This window comes from Trichechus manatus, unplaced genomic scaffold, assembly GCF_000243295.1.
Source record: "Trichechus manatus latirostris isolate Lorelei unplaced genomic scaffold, TriManLat1.0 scaffold00001, whole genome shotgun sequence".
Lineage (NCBI taxonomy): Eukaryota > Metazoa > Chordata > Mammalia > Sirenia > Trichechidae > Trichechus > Trichechus manatus.
This window is the reverse complement of record NW_004443937.1, coordinates 45,186,662-45,210,166: the sequence shown is the minus strand read 5'-3', so window position 1 is coordinate 45,210,166 and position 23,505 is coordinate 45,186,662. Positions and strand designations below refer to the sequence as shown.

The 23,505-nt window shown below is 42.3% G+C and overlaps 1 protein-coding gene across 1 annotated transcript in view; it reads left to right on the top strand.

Moving 5' to 3' along the window:
• The window catches only part of MAGI1 (membrane associated guanylate kinase, WW and PDZ domain containing 1), a 659,819-nt gene that overhangs the window by 538,325 nt on the left and 97,989 nt on the right, over positions 1–23,505 (top strand). The window contains exons 10-11 of the mRNA XM_004368768.2: positions 13,718–13,924; positions 21,546–21,747. Coding sequence (XP_004368825.1) covers positions 13,718–13,924; positions 21,546–21,747 — 409 coding nt within the window. The remainder of the gene's footprint in view (positions 1–13,717; positions 13,925–21,545; positions 21,748–23,505) is intronic.

The window sequence follows — 23,505 nt, the reverse complement described above, 5'->3', positions numbered from 1 at the left end:
TTGTACCTATTACTGATTTACAGATTCTGAATATAAACTCAGCAATGGTTAGATGTTAATCAAATTCCCGATTGTGAGCTCATGAATATTCCCTTTGTGTATTATTGTTAGTTGTCAGTTGGCTTAGTTCCCTGGGAGTATTGGGATTTCACTGGGTGGTTGTGGGCTGGGAGGGGATCTGAGAATGTCCAAAGCAAGAATGATCCGTTGAGGCCTAGGAGTGAGTTGAGGGAAGGGAGGAGGCTGAGTGGGTGTATCCAGAGCTTCTCCAATGTGTTATCTTGTAGATGTGAAGTTAATTGAATATTCAAGTGACAGAGAATAGAGCAAGTGAGAGTTGTCTGGGGCTAGCAAAAGTGAATTGTCTTTATCTGAAATCAGTCATTATGCCCATCTCCCAAGCTCCAGTCTCCTGATACAAACACCATCATTGGCATTCTTGGAGGAGTTAGGTGTGGGAATGGTTGTGCAAGGTGAAAGAATATTGGATCGAAAAGGAGAAGCATGTAACTTAGACAGCAGTTTGTCTGGGAAAAAAGAAAATAAACTCCTTTTACTAAGTTGTTTATGTGACAAGTAGTATAGTAGGTGGAGTCACGTAGTTGTGTCATTTAACTTCATCGTTGCAACAGAGGTAGCTATTATCATCCCCCATTTTTTCCTTGGGGTTGTTGGGGCCTTTTGGATTTAAGTGACTTTTTCAAGGTTTTACCTGCTTCCATTTGACTTTCAAATGCCATGCTCTTTCTTAAAAACCCCAAGAAGCATATCCTAGATGTAACTAACAAGGTGTGGGAAATCACGCATTAGTACTTTGACCTAGCTTTCTGTAAGAACTGTTTCTGTGAGTGTCGCTTAGTTGGAGTTGACATTTCCTTACGCCCAGGATTAATCCACTCTGTCGTTACCCATTTGACTGTAAACGTTCTTCAGCCTTTGACCTTTCAGTGGTATCACATGCCTGCCGTATGAGACTGCTCGTAACTTTTTGGAACCGACTCTAGTAGATGTTCTGTTGACTCTAATAACCTGTTGACTCTAATTCCTGAAGTGGAATTCTTATTAAATGCCAGGTACAGTCATAGGAATTAGGCTGAATAGATCTTTCAAGAGCTTCCTCTGTCTTTAAAAAAACTTGTTGCCTTAGACTCAATTCCAACTCACAAGGACCCTATAGGATAGAGTAGGACTGCCCCATAGGGTTTCCTAGGCTGAAATCTTTACAGAAGCAGAGTGCCACATCTCTCTCCTGCAGAGTGGCTGTTGAGTTTGAAGCTCTGACCATTCTCTTAGCAGCCAGGCACTTAACCCCTGTGCTACCAGTGCTCCTTCCTCTGTTTTTGCCTCCCCTGAATTAGCCCCATTATGGTGGCTGCTGTTTGTGGGACGCTCACTAGCAAGCAGGGTATCCAGTAGCCCTGCCTCAGCCCCTCCGCTTACTGAGCTGTGTGCCCTCAGGCAAGTTACTTAATGCTCCACGTCTCCATTTTCCCCTCAGTGAAATGAGGATAATACTCGTGCCTTCCTCATAGGTAGGATTAAATGAGACAATAATTGGAAAGGGCTTACCTGTGTCTGACACATGTACGCTCTTAATCAGCATTAGCTCTTATTTTTACACACAAGGCTGCTCTGAAAATTGCCACCCTGGTAGATTCCCTCCCCCTTCCACTAGCCAGTAAAGCAGGTTTGCCAGTAAAATAGCTTTGTTTACTTGCCCCTTACTGATTGTTTTTTTTTCTCCTCGAATTTTTTTCTCTCTGCCTATTCTGGTTCCAGAGAGGAAAATCTGCCGCAACAACATAAAACAGTCTTAAAAGCAAGATGCTTTTTAAACTTAAATAAAAGAAATAACTTTATGATGGAATAATTCTTATAATAAAGAACTAAAAAATATTTAAGGCTAAGTGAAAGTTGCCTTCAGTATGGATTACACCTCAGCATAAAGAAAAATATCCTCACAACTGGACCAATAAGCAACATCATGATAAATGAAGAAAACACTGAAGTTGTCAAGGATTCATTTTAGTTGAATCCACAATCAATTTCCATGGAAGCAGCAATCAAGAAACCAAACAACATAAAGCATTGGGCAAATCTGCTGCAAAAGATCTCTTTAAAGTGTTAAAAGGCAAAGATGTCACTTTGAGGACTAAGGTGTCCCTGACCCAAGCCATGATATTTTCAGTCACCTCATATGCATATGAAAGCTGGATAATGAATAAGCAGGACTGAAAAACTGAAGTATTTGAACTATGGTGTTGGAGAATATTGAATACACCATGGACTTCCCAGAAGAATGAACAAATCAGTCTTGAAAGAAGAAGTACAACCAGAATGCTCCTTAGGAGCAAGGATGGAGAGACTTTGTCTCACATACTTCAGACCTGTTATCAGGAGGGACCAGTCCCTGGAGAAGGACATCATGCTTGGTAAAGTAGAGGGTCAGTGAAAAAGAGAAAGACCCTCAATGAGATGGATTGACACAGAGGCTGAAAAAGCGACAATTGTGAGGATGGCGCAGGGCCAGGCAGTGTTTTGTTCTGTTGTACACAGCGTCGCTGTGAGTCAGAACCAACTCGACTGCACTTAAGAACAACAGAAAAAGTTGCCTGCCCTCCTCCCCACAGGTAACCATTGTTAAAGATTCCAGTGCAAATGTTCAGATAACTTATATGTAAATGATAAATACAAATTTATTGTTATTTATTTTACTCTATTCTTGCTGTCTTAGGCTGGATTCTTTAGAGAAGCAGAACCAGTGACATATATATATAGAGACAGAGAGAGATTTATCTCAAGGACATGGCTCACCCAGCTGTAGAGGCTGGCAAGTCCCAAGTCTGTCAGGCGTCAGGCTGGAGGCTTCTGCTGACTCATGTAGCTGCAGGGGCTGATGAACCCAAGATTGACAGGTCAGACGGCAGGCTGCTGGCTCACGGGCTGCAGAGGCTGACAAATCCCAAGATCGGCAAGCAATACAACAGGCTGCTGGCTGAACTCTCAAGAACTGGAAGTCAGATGATAACAAGCCGATTCAGGATCCAGAGCGTGCAAAAGCCAGCACGCTTTGCCAGACCCTCCGTATATGCTGGATACAGTCCACACCCCCAAGGAAATTCCCTTTACAACTGATTGGCTGATCACATCAGATCACATCATGGAGGTGATTACATTATATCACAAAATGGAGGATAACTACATCATTACATATTTGCCAAACCACTGAGAATCATGGCCCAGCCATGATTAACCATCACACTTGCTCTTCTCACTTAAGGTATCTTGGAGATCTTTCCACATCACTTCATATGGTTCTACCTCATTTTTTATAAATGCTGCATAGTATCCCGGTATATCATATACATAATTTATTTTACCAGTTCCCTGTTTGTCTTAGTCGTCTAGTGCTGCTATAACAGAAATACCACAAGTGGATGGTTTTAACGAAGAGAAGTTTATTTCCTCACAGTCAAAGTAGGCTAGAACTCCAAATTCAGAGCATCAACTCCAGGGGAAGGCTTTTTCTCTCCGTCGGCCTTCTTCTCTTCGGTGTTCCCCCAGACTAGGAGCTTCTCTGCACAGGGACCCTGATCCAAAGGACGTGCTCTGCTCCCAGCACTGCTATCTTGATGGTATGAGGTCCCCAATTCTCTGTTTGCTTCCCTTTCCTTTTATCTCTTGTAAGGTAAAAGGTGATGCAGGCCACACGCTAGGGAAACTCCCTTTACATTGGATCAGGGATATGACCTGGGTAAGGGTGGTGTTACAATCCCACCCTAATCCTCTTTAACGTAAAATTACAATCACAAAATGGAGGCCAACCACACAATTCTGGGAGTCATGGCCCAGCCAAACTGATCCACACATTTTTGGGGGGACATAATTCAAACCATGATACTGTTGATGGACATTTAGGATGTGCCTCACCTCCCTTTTTTTGGTGTTGTTATAAACAATGTTGTAATGAGCATTCTAATATAAATATCTCAACATACTGTTATGAGTATATGTATAGGGTAATTTTAAAGCAAGCTCTTCTGTGCTTACACAATTCATTTCAACAGATCTATTGATCATTTACTTTGGGTCTGACATTGTCCTGAGGCACGGGGTGTAATGTACAGGGCAGAAGACTGAAAAATCTCTCTTTGAAGGTGCTTATGCTTTTTAGTTACTTATTTTTGCTAACATTTATGTAATGTGTATTTGTGCTAAGAACTCTTCAGAGTGCGTTACATGCACCAACTCATTTAATCTCCCTCACAAGCCTGTAAGGTGGGTACTATTTATCCCCGTTTTACAGAAGAAGAATATGAGGGCCAGAAATGCCGATTACCTTTACCAAGTTTCTGAGGTGAGCCAGAAATACAGCTGGGATTCAAACCCAGGCTGTCTGGCTCCAGGATCTACACTCTCAGCCCCTCAACCTTGTAAAGCAGATTAAATTTAAACAATTTCAAGGGAAGTAGTGAATATTCTGAAAGAGGAAATACAGAATGCTCTGGAAGCATATAGCAAGGGCGCTCCATCTAACCTAGCATCGGGGGAGGCTTCCTTGAAGAGGTGACTTTTGAACTGAAGGTTGTCAGAAGATTATATCAGGACAAGTGAGAGGCTTGGAGAAGCGTTTCAGTTTAGAAGTCAACACGGGCCACGGGGCTTTAATCCAGAGCAAGCAAAAGTGATGAACCAACTGGTAGTCAGAAGATGGCTGATAGAGAGGGAGGGGTGGAGAACCCCCTCCTGCGTCCTTTAGAACTGTGCTATCCACTAGGTCCTCAGGTGACGCAAATGGTTTGCGCTCTACTAGTAACCTAAAGGTTGGTTGTTCGAACTGCCAGTGGAAGAAAAGCCTGATGACCTGCTTCTGTTAAGATTACAGCCAAGAAAACCCCATGAAACAGCTCTACTCTGTAACACAAGAGGTTGTCATGAGTCAGAATAGACTCCTGGCAATGAGTTTGGTTTAGTTTTTTTTTTTTTAAGTCCAGTAGAACTTTCTTCAGTGTGAGAGATATTTGGTGTTCTGAGCTTTCCAGTATGGTAGCCGCTAGCCACCTGTGACTGTTGTGACTTAGAAAGTGAATTTTTAATTAAATGTGATTTAAGTAGTCATATAAGGCTGGTGGTTGCCCTATTTTTATAGTGCAGTTCTAGCATAAAGGCTTCTGAATTGAAGGATGAGGACCTGTTTGACAAGTTTCTTCCTTTCAAACCCAGCAGACTTAGAAAGCTTAGCACATCTTTAAGAGTCAAGCTGTCTTAAAAATGCATAATTTTAAATCCTCGCAAAGCAGATGTTACTACTGAGGAGTAAGGATCTTCTTTTGTGCATTTATTCAGTGACATTGTGATAAGACAGATGAGCGTACTGAGCCAATAAAATTTCAAGACACAATAACCTTCAGAATTTTCTTTCAGCCTCAATATTTGTTAGGAATGTAGAATTGCAGGATTGTAGGATTTTAGAGCTGGAAATGCAGTAGAGCTCATCTCTTTAGATGATGGAACTGAGATCCAGAGAGACGCTGGTCTGAGATGCTGTAGGTAGTAAGGAACAAAGCCTAGTCAGATGCCCATTACCCACGGCCAGTCAACTTAATTGCTGTCAGTAAGTTGTAAAAAGTTGAATTGCAAAAGTTATGTCATAGATATTGTTATGGATTGAATTGTGTGCCCCTAAAAACTCTGTCACCTGGGCTAGTCCATGATTCCCAGTGTTGTGTGATTGTCTGTCTGTCTATCAGATTGTCATCTGATGTGATTTTCCTATGTGTTGTAAATCCTACCTGTATGATGTTAACGAGGTGGGATTAGGAGCAGTTATGTTAATGAGTCAGAACTCAATCTACAAGATTAGGTTGTGTTTTAAATGAGTCTTTTCAGAGATATAAAAGAGAGAAGTGAACAGAGACACTGGGGACCTCATACCACCAAGAAACAAGAGCCAGGAGAATATCGCATCGTTTGGACCTGGGGTCCCTGTGCCAAGAAACTACTAGACCATGGGAAGATAGGTGACAAGGACCTTCCCCCACAGAGTCAGCAGAGAGAGAAAGCCTTCCCCTGCAGCTGGCACCCTGAATTCGGACTTCTAGCCCCCTAGACTGTGAGAAAATAAATTTCTGTTTGTTAAAGCCATCCACTTGTATTTCTGTTGTAGCAGCACTAGATAACTAAGACAGATACATTTATAAAAATGACCAAAAAAAAAAAAAGAGTAGCTGCTGAGGCTGCTTATGCGCAACCAAACACCTCATGGGATTTGGTTCCTTGGTTTGGAGGTTCAGGGTCATGGTTTCATGGAACATCCCAGTCTATATGTGTTTAGTGCTTCCTGATAATGTGTTCAGTGCTTCTGTTCTACCTCCTAGTTTGTTGCCTAGTGCGTGGGGTCTTAAAAGCTTGCATACTTAAAAGCTGATGGTGCAAATGGTTAACACGCTCAGCTGCCAACTGAAAAGTTGGAGATTTGAGTCTACCCAGAGGTGCCTCAGAAGAAAGGGCTGACAATCTACTTCTGAAAAATCAGCCATTGAAAACTGTGCTCCACTACTCTGATACACACAGGGTCGCCATGAACCGGAATCAATTCAACTGTAACTGACAACAAATTGACCATTGTGAGAAGAAGACAGAAGAGGCAGGTGATGATAATCCTCCTTGGAACCCTAGATTCTGTCTTACATAATCGGATAGATGTTTGTACCGTTTGCTAAGACAAGAAACAATGGAACAGGACGAGTGAGACCAGGTTTTGATAGGGGACAGGGGCTCCATTATGAAACTTCCCATGCCCCCAGGTATGATGCTGACAGTTTGGTGTACGCCAACAGACTAGAGGCCCTTCCTGGCTTTTTAAGGAGCCTGACTTTCTCTCTCGCTATGCATAGAAGTTGTTAGTGGAACTTGTAATTGATCACAGCCTGGCAATTTGAACCGACTCCTCATTTTGTCCCTGGACAGAATCGACATCACCGCAAGGCAAGACAAAGAAGACAAGAATAAGCACGTCTTTCTTCTTTGGCCCAATTTCCTAACTGTGGCACTGAGCTAATTTATTTGATATGGTGCTTGAAATAAATCAGCTGAACCGTCTGTCTTCCTTTTGCCTGTCTTGTTTTCTTCTATTGACATTTTCACTCAGCAAGACAGGTTGCTTCCTCAGCCAGCCCTCAGGACTTCTCCAGGAGAGTTTACAAGTGATGAGCTATTCAAACATGGCTATTTTACAAATGCCTCTGGGTAGAGGAGGCTGATTATACACTTTGAGCATTGCAAAGGTTTTCCCTCCGCATGGAAGTGCAATGCCAGTGTGACATTTCAAATTGGAGTTATGGATTGCATATTTCTGCATGTTAATTAGGAAGGAGGATGTCAGCATTCAATAATGTTACTGTTTTGCTTCCTAGAAGGTCTGCAAAAAAGCAGCTGCCAAGGGTACAGTTTTGGGGGTCACGGAGATAAAGCAGGGGTGAAGAGAGTTCTTGTTTGTCGTTGAGGAAAATGAGAGCATCTGGAGTCGTGTTCTTTGGCAGACCGTGGAAGCCTTCTGTTGTGATAAGCCCTGTTGGCAAAACCTGCCATGGAATGTTCTCTGCTGATACTGACAGGAACCAAATAGAATCTGGACCATAACTGGTCATTCCTCTACTTACAGAGATAAGGAGATTGGGCCCAGGGAAGTTTTGCTTAATTCTATACCCAAGGATCCCCAAATATTTCTAGAGTTAAGAGTATAGATTTTGTAGACATGCAAGTCTGTTTAAATGCCAGTGATCACTTATTAATTGTATGAATGTCTCTTTCTTTATCTGAAAATGAGAATATTGACGCATTTTTCCATGGGATTGTTACAAAGATTAACATAAGTGAATGTAGGAGTCTTAACATATAGTAGGTACACAATAAAGATAACTTTTGTTGATGTTCTTTGAACATATATTCTGATAACAACATACTGTTTAGCATTTTAGAGCTACTCTCTGCCCCCAACATCAGGCATGACTTGAGAATGCCAGCATTTATTACATGCTAATGTCGTGCCGAGCACAGTGCTGAGCGGTTTACATACATTATCTAATTTAATCTTCACAAATACCCGGTTAAGTGGGTACTGTTATTATCTTCACTTTATACAGTGGGAACTGAGGTTAAAAAGAAGGTTCCCTTACCTTGCTTACAGTCACGTAACTATTAACTGGTGTTGCCCTCTTTGGTCTTATCTTCTAAGCCAAATGGCACTGTCAGGGACAAACATCTGATTACGGGACACTGGTTTATTGTCCTTGTGTGCATACAAGTCATATTCTTAGAGGCTGGAGCAGGTAAGAAAAGGAAGGGTAAAGAGAAAGTGATGGGAGCTTTATGAACGCCGCCATCATGGGTTGAGCAACCAAGTGTCGAAGTAAAGTGATGCAGATATAAGGTAACTCGGGTATACCTGAGGGACTGGAAACAAACTGCATGAGTCATGCTGTTAAAAACTGGCTCTCCAGGACCGGGATTTAGGAGGATCCAGGCTGGAATTCACGTGTACTCTCTGCACTTGTCCATTCCCTGATTCTGCAGAGATTACTGCGTGATGGTATGTGCCCTGCACTGTGTTATTGTTAGGTGATGTCATTTCCGACTCATAGCGATCCCACGTGACAGAGTAGAACAGCCCCAAAGGGTTTTCTAGGCTGTAATCTTTATGGAAGCAAATGGCGAGGTCTTTCTCCTGTGGAACTGCTGGGTGGGTTTGAACCAGCAACCTTCCTATTGCCAGCATAGCACTTAACCATTGTGCCAGGCCTGGAGATGTCATGGTGTATGAAAACAGACATGATCCCTGTCCTTGAGGAGTTTATAGTCTAGGGGTGAAGACAGATATTAAGTAAACCATCTCACAGTTACAGCAAAGGGTGTTGGGAAGGAAAGACGCATGTTTCCACGAGAGCATATGAGAGTGACTTTCTTCTGGTCTGTGGGGTTGTAGTTCCTGTCCTTGAGGATGAGTGGATGGTACCGAGATGAGGAGCAGAGGGAGGGCAGGTGCAAAAGCTGGGGGGGAGGGTAGTAGGAGGGGTGGGGCGCAGTCTGCATATGGGGCTGAAGGAAGACCAGTGGAGTCAGAGCAGAAAGAACTAGAAGACAACAGCTGCAAAACGTGGCTGGAGAGTTGGAAGCGTCAGATCACGCATGACCTTGAGGCCAAGGCAGAACCAGATACGGGCTGTATCTACTTATGTCGTCACATCCTCTGTGTATACCTCTCCTGTATACATAAAGAGTACCATGGCTTTGCCCTTACCCCAGTAAAGAGCTTTTGCCCGCTTGGGGGGTGATATTGTCCGTATTGAAAATGTATGTACAGGACTCCCAGCCATAATATCTTGGTAATAGTTCTGTAGGAAAAGGGCAGGTATGCCTCCCTCACTCCCTGTGTAAAATTATGAAAGAAACACGGGCCTGGCAGACAGGAGACCTAAGTGTTATTTATCGTGGATCAGCCTTGTGGACCCAAGAAAGGAATGTCTGCTCTGGGCCTCGGTGTTCCTTATCTGCAAAGGAGGAATAATTTTCTCTGTCCATACACCTTTGCTGTGCAAAGTGTAGTCTGTGGACCAGCCACATCAGCATCATCTGGGCACTTGTTAGGGATTCAGAATCTCAGGCCTCACCCTAATCTACTGAAATCAGAATCCGCATTTAAAGTAATTCAGTTGTTTGCACATTGAAGTTTGAGACACTGATGTATACCAAACAGAGGGAGCGTGAACATCGTGCTTTACTCCCGTTTTTCAGTTTTATTTCTAGTGTCTAGCATATTACCTGGCATAAAGAAGGTTCTCCGTAAGGAAACAAGTGGATGAATACTAAAGTTGTACAAGTTGAGAGGCTATACAGATTTGATTCATTTTGGCTTAAAACTCAGGGTTATGTTGTTGCTGTTAGGCGCCGTCGAGTCGGTTCCGACTCCTAGTGACCTTATGTACCACAAAATAAAACGCTGCCTGGTCCTAAACCATCCTCACCATCATTGCCATGTTGGAGTGCATTGTTGCAGCCGCTGTGTCAGTCCTTCTCGTTGAGGATCTTCCTCTTTTTCACTGATCCTCTGCTTCACCAAGCATGATGTCCTTCTCCAGGGACTGGTCCCTCATCTTAACATGTCCAGACTATGTGAGACGAAGTCTCACCATCCTTGTTTCTAAGGAGCATTCTGGCTGTACTTCTTCCAAGACAGATTTGTTTGTTCTTTTGGCAGTCCATGGTATATTCAATATTCTTCATCAACATCATAATTCAAAGGCATCAGTTCTTCTTCGGTCTTCCTTACTCATCGTCCAGCTTTCACATGCATATGAGGCAGTTGAAAATACCCAGGCTTGGGTCAGGCACACCTTAGTCCTCACAGTGGCATCCTTGCTTTTTAACACTTTAAGGAGGTCTTTTGCAGCAGATTTACCCAGTGCAATGTGTTGTTTGATTTCTTGACTGCTGCTTCCATGGGTGTTGATTGTGGATCCAAGTAAAATGAAATCCTTGACAACTTCAGTCTTTTCTGTTTATCATGATGTTGCTTATTGGACCAGTTATGAGGATTTTTTTTTTCTTTATGTTCAGGTGTAATCCATACTGAAGGCTGTGGTCTTTGATCTTCACCAATAAGTGCTTCAAGTCCTGTTCACTTTCAGCAAGCAAGGTTGTGTCATCTGCATATCACAGGTTGTTAATGAGTCTTCCTCCAATCCTGATGACCCATTCTTCATACAGTCCAGCTTCTCCGATTATTTGCTCAGCATACAGAGTGAATAAGTACGGTGAAAGGATACAACCCTGACACATGCCTTTTCTGTTTTAAACTCCTCAGTATCCCCTTGTTCTGTTCAAATAACCACCTCTTGGCTTATGTACAGGTTCCAAATGAGCACAATTAAGTGTTCTGGAATTCCCATTCTTCGCAATGTTATCCATAATTTGTTATAGTTCACATAGTCGAATGCCTATGTGTCAGAAAATATTTTCCTTGGCTTGGTCGTGGCCAGAGATCATGCCTGTTAGTTAAGGCCAGCAGTGATTTCCTCTGAAGTCTTCCCCTGCCCTCCCCTTCACTTCCTAGCCATCATTCCTGTTGAGTTTTATTGTAGGGCCAGTTCTGAAGATAGCAGCAGAGACATGCACATTACCACTTGGGAGAGCGCCCAGCCACCTCAGGAAGTATGTGCTGGGTAATGTGGAGCCTGCGGGGCAGCCAGGCTTGTGTCCCCTAGACTCTGCAGTCCACCAAGTGATAACCCATGTTAATTTTCAATCATTTACAATTCTTCAGTGGCTTGTATTTACCACCATTAAGTGATACATAGATTCTTCACGTGGAGTCTGGCGTGCACAGTGCATACTCTCCCGAAGGGCTGTGTTTCTGCTGTGGCTGGACCTTGCTTGTTGGTGACTTGGTGGAGACTCGTGATCAGGTGGGCACAGAGCTTTACAGAGGGAACCAGTTGCTGTTGAATTGACTCTGACTCATGGCGACCCTGTATGCATCACAGTCGAACCATGCTCTCTAGGGTTTTCAATGGCTGGTTTTGGGAAGTGGATCACCAGGCCTTTCTTCCAAGGCACTTCTTCCAACCTTTCGGTTGGCAGCCAAGCACTTTAGTTGTTTGCGTCACCCAGGGACTCCTTTCGGACGGCAGGAGTCATAAACTCAAATGTGTGAGGGGCACACAGGTTGCCTAAGAGGGTGAAGTAGGGCTGGGTAGAGGCCCTGGGGAACGATGATGACCGGCAAATGGGAGTGCACGAGGTTGGCAGTTTGAACCCACGCGGCAGCTCCTGAAAAAACAACATGGCGATCTGCTTCCATAAAGGTTACAGCCAAGAAAACCCTATGGGGCAGTTCTCCTTTGTAACAGAGGAGGTTGCTGTGAGCTGGGGGTCAGCTGAACAGCAGCTGCCAACCATGTGGTAGGTACTTGAGACGTGTAAACGTATCTCCCTGATCCTCTCAGCAAGGTGCAGCCTCGTTCTAAAGACTGGAAGCATATACTGCATTTACCAAGCCTCACTCTAGTGCCAGGCTCCAGTGAGGGCTAAAGGCTTTAAAGGAGCCCTGGTGGTGCAGTTGTTAAAGCACTTGGCTGCTAACAGAAAGGTCAGCTGTTCAAATCCACCAGCTGCTCTTTGGAAACCCCGGGGGGCAGTTCTACTCCGTCCTATAGGGTCGCTATGAGTCAGAATCGGCTTGACAGCAGTGGGTATTTTTTCGGCCTTCAAAAAAGTTGCATTATTGAAACTTCATGATAGTACAGTACTGTGAATTTATAGTTTATTATTGTCTCTCTTTGCTTTTCTGCTTGTGTAATGAAATGAGTTTCATGTATTTGTGTACAGAGGTTAGACAGCGTGGTGGGATCCTTGAGAAGAAACAGCGTGTACAGGATTTATTATTCTTTACAAGTTCTGCTTTATTTAGCATAGAATTATACAGACATTGCTTAGGGTTCATTGGCAGGCTCAGCCTCATTTCTTATGCTCCTGGCCTTCCTCTGACAGACGCAAAATTGTGAATATGGATCAACTACATTGTAAGGTTGATACTTGTTCATTTGGTTTTTTTATGTAGTTACTGAGTATTGTTGATCATGAGCTGTGTTTTCAAACCGTGGCCGTTCAGGAACTATTTTCATGATTTTGTTCATATCTGAATATAATGTCGTTATTTACTTAATGTTTTCTTTAAAATAAGCTCACTTTTTACTTAAGTTTTCAAAAGAAAACTCTGATCACTACTTTGCCATTATTTATTCCATTGATTAATTTCTTATTGCTATAAAGCTTCCTTTTTAAACTTTAAGCTAAAAATAAGTCAATTTTTTAAAGTATTGCTTTGTAACTTAGTTTTTAAAAGGAAATTTTTATCGTTACCATAATTTACTTCATGGATTTTTCTAGTGCACATTAAAAATAAGTGTCTCATATCTACTAAAATAAAACATTAAAATGTCAGATATCCATCCATGTACCACCCACACTCACCTCGCACACTGTGGTGAGACCGGAACCAAACCTGGGGAAAAAGCGACAGCAGACGAAAAGGGGCCGGTCCAAAAACAGTGACCCGTGAGGGGTGCCACCACGGACGCAGAGTGCTCTGGTAGAGCTTGGCAGACGTTCGTCCTCACCCCTGCTCACCCTGGGAGTCAGGCCTGCCGGTCAGCTCGAGTGGTGCCACGTGGTGTTCTCTGTCCTCGTCTTTAATAATGCCCTGACTCACTCTCGAAGATCCCTTATGGAGGGAAGGTGACCTCAACGTTTTAGTCCTGTAAAGGTGCTGGCAGTAATGATTTTTTATTTTCTGTGGGGCTCACTCTAAATTGTATTCAGCATCATACTCGTGCATATATGTAAAAAGGTGACAAATTGGAATTCAAATGTAATGAGGATGAAGTTCTGCTCTTAAGCACCGGCCCCTTTGTTTTAGCCCTGGTAGACTCTGTGCCAAAATAATGTGGCGTTCCTCCCCACCTCTGAATGCACGTGTCTAGCTGGGTAAGAAAGACATGTTCTCTAATGCATTCCAGAAGTGAAATGCAGTTGGTTCTGGTTTTCTAGTTTAATTTTTTTGTTTTTTATTAACGTGCTGAGATTTGGATGTGAAGTCTTGAAGGAAAGAAAAGTACTGTATTCTTTTTGAAACATGCGAATGTGTCTCTCCATCACCTAGGAAACTATTATGGGACACCCAAACCTCCTAGCCAGCCAGTCAGTGGGAAAGTGACTACAACGGATGCCTTGCAAAGCCTGCAGTCTGGCTCCAAGCAGACGGCCCCAAAGCGAACCAAGTCTTACAATGACATGCACAATGCTGGCATAGTCCATGTGGAGAATGAGGAGGAGGATGACGCTCCTGAAATGAACAGTAGCTTTACAGGTAAAGGCCAGACCATGTCCTCTCAGCACACGTGGGGACAGCGGGTGGTGGGGAGGCTTTAATAAAGAGTTAGGACGAGAAGGCTGCTGTTCTACAGAGGATTCTGTAGGTTCTCGAAAATTTGTACTCTGACTACACCATGCTTCGGGTAGAGGTGGTCCTTCCCCTGCTTGAGCTTTCATGTCTCTTCACAACAATATTTTAACATCACCCAAATATCTCAAAGGGGTTGGGGGGAGTGTGCAGAAGGGGGTCAAAACTAGTCAGCATTGTTTATTTCTCTCCAAAATGATATTTTATAAATGGATAGGGAGATAGATAGGTAGGTAGGTAGGTGAATAGATGGATAGATAGATAGATATAGGAATATAGATATAAGAATAGGTATAGATACATTTTATTTATTTTTTGGCCTTGAAACAGCTCCTTAATTATGACTGATCTCTTATGAAGAGAAATATTATAATTTAACAACTTAATATCAATTGATACTGTATGGACAGTTAGCAGCATCCTTTGATTTCATGCCTTGTAATTGGAGATAAATGGAAGTATATCATGTGTTCAGTTAACTTATATACATTTTACTGTATGTCCTAAAGTGAGAAGAGATGGGAAAGTAACAAATACTGTCAGACTATATCTTGCATGTGCTGAAGAGGTATTCTGTGTTATATATGTTACTGAATGTACTGTCCATCTGTCTATCTATCTATCCCCAAATGTATTCATTTTAGGAAGGAATCCTCCAGGACAAGGCCTCTGGGTAATGCCACACAGGCTGGGTGTTGCACAGCCCCAGCGGCACCATTCACGGGGGCTGCGGGGTGTATTCCCTGTTAGTGCCATGAAGCCGTGCTGTTCAAGAACGCTTTTCACTGTGTGAGGGTCTGACCTTATGTAGTAACTCACAATGTAACAACTGCGTAAGATACCAGTAACTGGTCTGTAATATGGTAACTTACAAAAACGTCTTGTTTCTTCCATCACTCCTATACTTAAACATGTCCTTCAGTATTACCGAGTTACAGCTGTGGACAGTGTATACACTGTCAGCATCTGAGACTGTAGTCTGTTAGAGTAGCCTTCTCTCACATCACCACACTGGAGCTTCACTGCATTGACCTGGGCCCCTGGAAAGGGGACATTAGTGGACTCAGTGTTTCTCCCCCTGTGCTAAACCTATTGCTGTCGAGTCGATTCCAACTCATAGCGACTCTGTAGGACAGAGCAGAACTGCTCCGTAGGGTTCCCAAGGCTGTCATCATTACAGAAGCAGACTACCACATCTTTCTCCTGCAGAGATGGTAGGTTCAAACCACCAACCTTTCAGTTAGTAGCCGAGTGCTTTAACCACTGTGCCACCAGGGCTCCTTCCCCCTGTGCTATGAAGTCTAATAAAATATTTAGGAAAAGGCTTGTATTGGTTGGATGCTGCCTACAGCTTTTATGGACCTGAGGTTTTCTCTCATTTGTTACCTAAACTCAGAAGCCCAAAATTCTTCAAGATGACAATTAAAAATTTCTTTCGCTAACTTTATTGCCATGAAAGTAACCCTAAACCTTCTGCAAGAAGCTTGGGGTGAGTGAGGAGAAGATGCGCTTCATTCTCCTGGCTGGTTCTTGGTAGCTGTCTTATTATGAAGATGATACCTAACCTCCCTCATCTGTAAAGTGACTGGCTAGGGTGAGTTTGTTTCTAAGTTCCCTCTTCCAGCTCGAAGAATTTGATTCCATGAAAATTGCCATTTTTTAATTAGGCCAGTAGCTGACCTGTAATTGCAATATCTGAAAGAAATTTTCTTGCTTTTTCATATTATTTAGAAAAATCAGCTGATTTTATTCACCTAGGAATATTTCATTATTTTTAGTCATCCTCACTGAAATGAACACCGATTAAGAAAAAATGTCCAACACTTCTTTTTAAAAATAGGCATTTCTTTAATGTTTTTATCTTTCAATAAATAAGGATAGCAAATTATGATACGACCCAAAACAGAGATGTCTGCACAGAATCAGAAGAACAGTTCTGCCAAACCAACCGGATGGTCCCCAAGAAGCACATGTGCCTTTATCTGTCCTTTGTGTGTTAAGAAGAAGTTTTTGGTAGAAAGCAAGAACAAAGTAGAGGCTGTTGACTGTAGGACTTGATACATTTCCTGTTGCTAGCTGCTATAAATCTCTGTCTCTACAAGCCATACCTCAGAAGACCTGGAATCTCCACTTGAGATCCTGGCATCGAGGAAACACTTAGGGTCCGGCCACTATTGCTAAAATCAGTCTGATCAGCAGTATCTGCTGAAAACAGAAAGCCAGGTGGTACCTGGTGGTCTCCTTCAGGCTCCTATCTTAACACCAAGAGAGCAGATAGGATGCACTGAGAGAGGATTGTCCTTGAGATATGATGGGACATCCTCAGGATGTAAGCAGTATGCCAAATAAATGCCCCTTCACTTACAAAACTGCAGCTGTAACAGCTGACAATTTGCTGTCCACTAACTCATCCTGGTTTTTTCAAATGATTGACCCAGGTGGTCTCTGATATGTGTGTGAAACTGGCTGTGTCGAAGCATTTTGCACTCTGAATCACTTTAAGTGACAGATTCATCAGCCACTTTGAGCATAGAGTGACAGTATCATAATGAAGTCTTGACCCTTGATTGGATCATTATGATAAAGGCATGAGCATCATATCCAAATGTAGAAATAGTATGGCGCTGTTGAAAATATTTAACGGAATTTTTAAATTACATGCTGTTGCTACTGAATAGCTGCCTTTTGTTAGGGTGTTTTGAAGGAGGTGCCCAGGTAACATGGGGAAGGCCTGCAGGCCAGAGAGAAGGGGACTAATGGCTGGCAGTATCCTGGGGAGGTGGCCCATACGTCCTTCCTCCAGCCAATGATTGAGGCAGACTGTGCCATGAGCAGCCATCCCAGATACTCACCATCGGACTGACTGTTGGACATAAGACACAGTCTTCTACAAATTATACCCAAATTTTGGACCTCAAAGGAGCCCTTGAAAAAGAACACTCACAGTAAACAGTTATTTAAACAAATACTTTTGTAAAAACATCTTGTTCATTGTCGACAACTTGAAAAATATATAGCAGACCACCACCACTGGAAAACAGCTGTTTTACCCATCACCACCTCCAAGAGATATCGAAATGTTATTTAAATGGGTTTCTAGGCTCGTTTTCCAAGAGCCCCCTATGGAGCATTGGTTTGGTGATTTTTTTGCATTGGTAGACAGTGATAAAGCATTACTTTGGAATGCCAAGAGATAGTAACTATTGTTAAGAGCTAATGTTTCTCAAGTGCTGACTATGTGGCAGGCACTTTGCTAAGGACGGTCCAATAATTTGTCCAGTATCACAAAGCCAGTGAGTTAAAACTGTAATGTCAACCCAGAAAGTCTGGCTCCAGGACCTATGTGCCCATTCACTATGCTATTTGTATTTTAAGTCAAGTTCATCGATTCTCTGAAACCTCAAAGATTTTGACTGGTTGTGTACCAGTGAGGGACGCACGTGAATCTATAAGCAGTTAAAATAAGTTTGGCTTTTTTTTTTTTTTTGTCATGAGCGTATGGTCCTAGGGTCACCATAGAAAGTCCCCAAGAGTGTGCATGTGTAAATGCTCGGAAGCTTCTGATTTACTATGAATAAAATTGTTGTTTATGTTCATCTGCTGTTTACAGTGTATTTGGTAAATCTCCTGGAAATCTTGGAAGATAAGCAAGCTAGATATTACCCTCCCCATTTTGCACATGATCACACCGAGGGACGGGGAGGTTAAAAGAGCGCAGAGCAGTCTAGCGTTAGACAATGGTGGAACCAGGCCTTCTGTCTCCTCGTCCTGTCCGTGTTCAATATTTCATACTGCCTGTCTTCCTTGGGTTCACTGGCAGCTTCTAGTAAGAAGGGGACAGCAGCACTACCAAATGTTTGGTAAATTAAATGCAAGAGTTATTGAAATTGAGAGCATGTGTCAGAGTCCAAGCCGTGATTGTGGCTGTGAGTTCTTGAGACTGCGCTGTGTCTGCATCGGCCTTCCCTTTTCAGACTTTGTTTCCTTTCATAGGAACGGGATTGATTATGGTTCTGTTGAACTGAAAAGAAGACATGGAAGGCACTTAAAGTAGAAACAAATATTTGGATAATTTAAAAGAAGGTCCAGTTGCTGGAGGGATTTTTTTTTTTCTCCAGGAAATTAAAACTACTTTGAAACCTTCCCACTGAGCTGATGTGCCTTTAACGTAGTCAAGTTTTAGTACGCTGATTGTTTTGTGTGATCGTGAATTGTATACACTGAAGGTTAAACTGAGGCTGTCTCTTACTTTGTTTGTAGTAGCCCACCCATTGCCACAACCCTTTTTCTTTACATCCAGCTTCTATTAAAATGGCTTATTGAAATTTTAAAACAAGATTATTGCAGGTCCACTGTTGCTCTGGCCCTTTGCTGGCTCTTAAGGATCATATAAAAGACAATTGCTGACTTTGGACATTTGCATTCAAGGACTGGATACTGGTCCGATAACCTGGCAGACACTTTTCTAAACACTTTGCATGTACTGTCTCATCTAGTTTTCATGGCATTGTACCCAGTTTACAGACGAGGAAACTGATGCTCAGAATGGTAATGTCCCTTCCAAAGTCACATGGCTAGAAAGAGGCAAAACTGTGATTTGATCTGAGGTCTGATGTCAAAACTTATTCTTTTTCTGCTCATTTGTAACAAATTGGCAGCCTGGGAAGCAGATCTGGCGTGTGGACAAATATTAACAGTGTTGATTTTGATGATGATGAAGGAGACTATGATAATGGTGATTAACAGTTAAATTGTGTTTACTGTGGGCTAGACACTGTTTCGAGTGCTTTGCATAAAGTAACTCGTTTAACCCTCCCTGCAATCCTATGAGGTCGGTGCTGTTACTCCTCTCACTTTACGGATGAGGAAATTAAGATGCATAGAGGCTACGTAAGGTGCCCCAGATAGTAAATTGATAAAGCCAAGATTCCAGATCAGGCATTCTGGCTCCAGAGTCATTGCTTTTTGTAAGCACTACATTTTGCTTATTGCTTGTGTCACACTGCATTCTTTTTTAAAGGAACCACAATAAAAAAAAAATTGGGAGATTTTGCATAAAAATACAGATTTCCACCTACTCTTGAAAAATCCAAGATTTGGGAACCCTGAGCCCCCATTCCTCCAGGACGCCCATTGTTTGGCACTGAGTACCCTGCTGCCTTTACACTGGGTGCGCCCTCTCCAGGGCTCCATCCACACACACCTCACTGTGTCTCTGGCCTGGCATGGGTGAACTTAGGAGTTTGCACTCCGAGGCGTCACCACACAGGCCTTTCGGCTGCCGGACAACACCCTCCTGAAAGCTGAAGATTCTAGTGATTCTGGCATGTGGCAATGAGAAACCCAGGAGAGAGTGAACCCCAACACAAACTGAGGCATTTTAACAATTGATTTCCCACCTCATTTTTTTCTTTCAACTCTTCTGAGAACTGTTTATGTCTTTGTCCTCCAAGTGTGGTTCTTGTAACCTTACCACAAATCTAATCTCTGGAGTAGGAAGCCAAAATTCTACGTTTTAACAAGCTCTTCTGGTGATTCTTAGATAGACTTCAGTGTGAAAAGCTGTATCTTCCAAACATGCCAACAATGAGTACATACTGGCTCCTAGAGAATCAGGGTCAATCTTTTACTTACTGCCCACTTTTGAATTTATTTTATTATTGGTTAGTCATTTCAAAATGTTTCTCTCCTCCGTGTTGACCTAATTTCCTTCTGTCTCCTTCAGACTGACAGCTGTTTTATTAATCAGGACACCTGGATACTAGTTCTGAAACCAACTCCAATTGATTAAGCAAATCTGGGGGATCAGGCAACTGAAGAAGGCAGGGTGTGGTCAGAGGCTCAATCTGATTAGGCAACCTTCTCCCTCTTTACTCCCTGCTTTCCTTTGTGTGGGCGTAATTGTCAGGCAGGTCTTGTCAAGCTGTGTCACCATGGCCAGAAACACCTATAGCGTGAGAACTTAGCAGGTTAGTAACCCCAGCATTAAGGGGTCACCTCTTGCTTGATACTTGCAGCAAAAGTTCCAGGGCTGACATTGATTCATTTGCTTTGGGTCATGTGCCCATTCCTGAATGAATCTCAAAGGCAAGAGCGATAAGAGTACTCCTAAGTGTGACATGGGTCCACCCAGCAGCCAGGAGTGAGTTTCAGTCAGTCCCCTCCTGGACCACATGGACCTGGAGGGACATCTGAGTTGGTGATACCAGAAGAGGGAATGAGTGCAGGGCAGGAAAAAGCAGAGAGAGCCTCCTCAAAGGTGGTGGGTGTTGGGTGGAGGTGGTTGTCTGGTAGGCTCAGCGTGTCTTCCAGTAACTTTTGGATTATCTTCAGTTTTGTGTGTGTCATTGGGAGCTACTCATCAGAGAAAAGTTGACAACAGCCTTTTATTCTTCAGTGTGCTTTCAGTAAATAAGAAATGTCTTCAAGAGAATTACTCTAGGAGATAGGAAATAACTACATCCCCTGATTATTATGTTTGAAAGCCCCATGGAGATTGACATTTAATATCATCAGCCTCTGTAAACATTCAGCCGAATGTCAACAGTGCCATTTGTGGATCCTTTGATGACATCACCTCTTGATGTTTCTAGTTAATAAGAAGGCAAAGAGACTCACATACTTAGAGCCCTCTCTTAAAATCCAGGTCAGATCAGTTCGCTCGCACGATGCTGTTCTGGACTAACTGTCCTGGTTTTCGCAGGGACATTCTCTTCACTTTTCCAAAAGACGCTTGAATCTGACTCACTGGTGTAGCTGTCTCTGTGTTCTAAACTTGTGTACACTCTGCAGCTCAAAGCCTAAGAGTCTCTGATCTTGGCCAGTGTCTACCGATAATTTTGTAAATAGTTTATGCAAAAATGGAAAATAATGCCACTCTGTCTGTGTTTTCATCATAGACTTTTTTCTTACCCCCAGAAGGCTTCTCAGTCATAAAACAAAGCGAAGCCTACAGAATGAGAGCCCAACTCAGATGCATGTTTTGATGGTCTTCTTAATTTCCGCGACTTTAGGGCTTGAGTCATGAAATTGTGTCTTCTTTGACATTTCCAAGAGTGTGAATAATGCATTTTTGAATATGTTTCTCTCCTCATTCTTTTTAGGTAAAATAAATTGGATCAATTATTTTGAGGCTTACTTTCAAAGGAACATCCCTCTAAATGAAACAGGAGTCATAGTCAATGGCCAGCAATTAGGAAAGGAGGAGGACTTTTAAGAATATAGGTACAGTGGTGTACTTCACCAAGGAGCCCTGGTGGCACAGTGGTTAAGCACTCAGCTCCTAACTGAAAGGTTGGTGGTTTGAACCCACCTATTGGCTCTGAGGGAGGAAAGACATGGTGATCTGCTCCCATAAAGTTTACAGCCTAGGAAACCCTATGGGGTGGTGCTGCTCCGTCACTGGGGGTTGCCATGAGTCGACATCAACTCGACGGCACCCAACAACAGTGCACTTCACCAGGTTTGGAATGTGATCGATGAATAACTTTTTCCTCTTTCTCTCTCTCTCCCCCACGTGATTGAACAGCCGATTCTGGTGACCAAGACGAGCACACGCTCCAAGAGACAGCGCTACTGCCTGAGAATAGTGGTATCGCTGCTGCTCCCATCACGGACCCTTCTCAGAAGTTCCCTCAATACCTACCTCTTTCTGCAGAGGATAATTTAGGTCCTCTACCTGCAAACTGGGAGATGGCCTATACTGAAAATGGAGAAGTCTATTTCATAGAGTAAAGTATACCATTATTTCTACCTGAATCTCGCCCTCTCTTTCCCCTTCCATCCCTCCCTCCAGCAGCTACAGATGCAAATTAAATCTAAAAGGATTGATCACACACTGAGGGTATTCTCTCACACGGTTTAAAAAGCTTTGCACAAAAAAGGTAATTAGCTATATCATCCTAATCATTGAGTCTAAGAGCATGAAGAAGCATAACATTAATAATTTTGCTAAAGGATTAGACAACTAAATCATGGCATAAATTATGGTATAACATATACAGAATATATTTAGCCATTAAAAATAAGTCCTTCACTCATTTTTTTTTTTAAATTGTGTTGCAATTTTCTTATTCTGATGATGAAGAAATTTAAGAGTTCTTCATCTACTCTGGATACAATGCTTTATCATATATGTGATTTGCAAACATTTTCTCCAAGTCTTTTCTTTTTATTGCCCTGTGTCTTCTGAAGAGTAGAAATGCTTAATTTTGATGAAGTCTAATTTATCAGTTTTTTGTTTTGTTGAATATGATTTTGGTGTAGTAGCTAAGAAATTTTGCCTAAACCAAGATCATAAAGATTTTCTACTGTGTTTTTTTTTTGTGTAAGTTTTATATTTTATATTTCGGTCTATGATTCATTTTAAGGTAATTTTTGTACATGGTGTGAGACATGTGGATTGAAGTTGGAGACTGGGTAGATGTGAAAGTCTTTCAAAAATATGAAACTTAAATCCTTTATAGCTGAGCATTTAATAAATAACCTTTACTGAAAAGGAAAAAAAAATACATATAATTTAAACCATTCTAGAAAGTCTAAGATGTGTGATCTTCCTAACCAACAATAGTCAGTTTTTAAAATGCTATACTTGGGCTCTGTTATCCACCATTGAGTCACAGTTATTTTATGTACCACTAAAAAAGAAAAACAACAAGGCCAATTAAGCTGGAAAAAAAAGAAAAAGTGTAGGGAAATTTATTACTAACATAGATTGAAATGGAAGATGTACCGTTAAGTGAACAATAAAAGGGAGGGCATTGCGGAACAATATATGTATTACCGTAATTTTGTAAAATATATGTATTATACACGTGTGTGAAGACAACTTGAAGCACTTCCTGATGAAAGTAAAAGATGGCCTTTAGTATGGATTACAACTGAACGTACAGAAAACTAAAATCCTTGCAACTGGACTAGTAAAAAACATTATGATAAATGATGAAGAAGTTGAAGTTATGAAAGATTTCATTCTTGGATCGACAATCAACACCAGTGGAAGCAGCAGTCAAGAAATCAAACGACATATTGCATTGGGCAAATCTGCTGCAAAAGACATCTTTAAAGTGTTAAAAAGCAAAGATGTCAGTTTGATGACTAAGGTGCACGTGATCCAAGCCATGGGATTTTCAGTCGCCTCTGTCTTAGTTATCTAGTGCTGCTATAACAGAAATACCACAAGTGGATGGCTTTAACAAACAGAAATTTATTCTCTCAGTCTAGGAAGCTGGAAGTCCAAATTCAGGGTGTCAGCTCTGAGGGAAGGCTTCTCTCTCTGTTGGCTCTGGGAGAAGGTCCTGCCTATCAGTCTTCCCCTGGTCTAGGAGCTTTTCAGCTCCCCTCCTGGTTCTTCATTTCTGGTGGTGTGAGGTCACCCTACTCTCTCTTTTATGCCTCAAAAGAGATTGACTCAAAATACAACCTAATCCTGTAGATTGAGTCCTGCCTCATTTACATAACTGCCTCTAATCCTTTCTCATTAACATCAT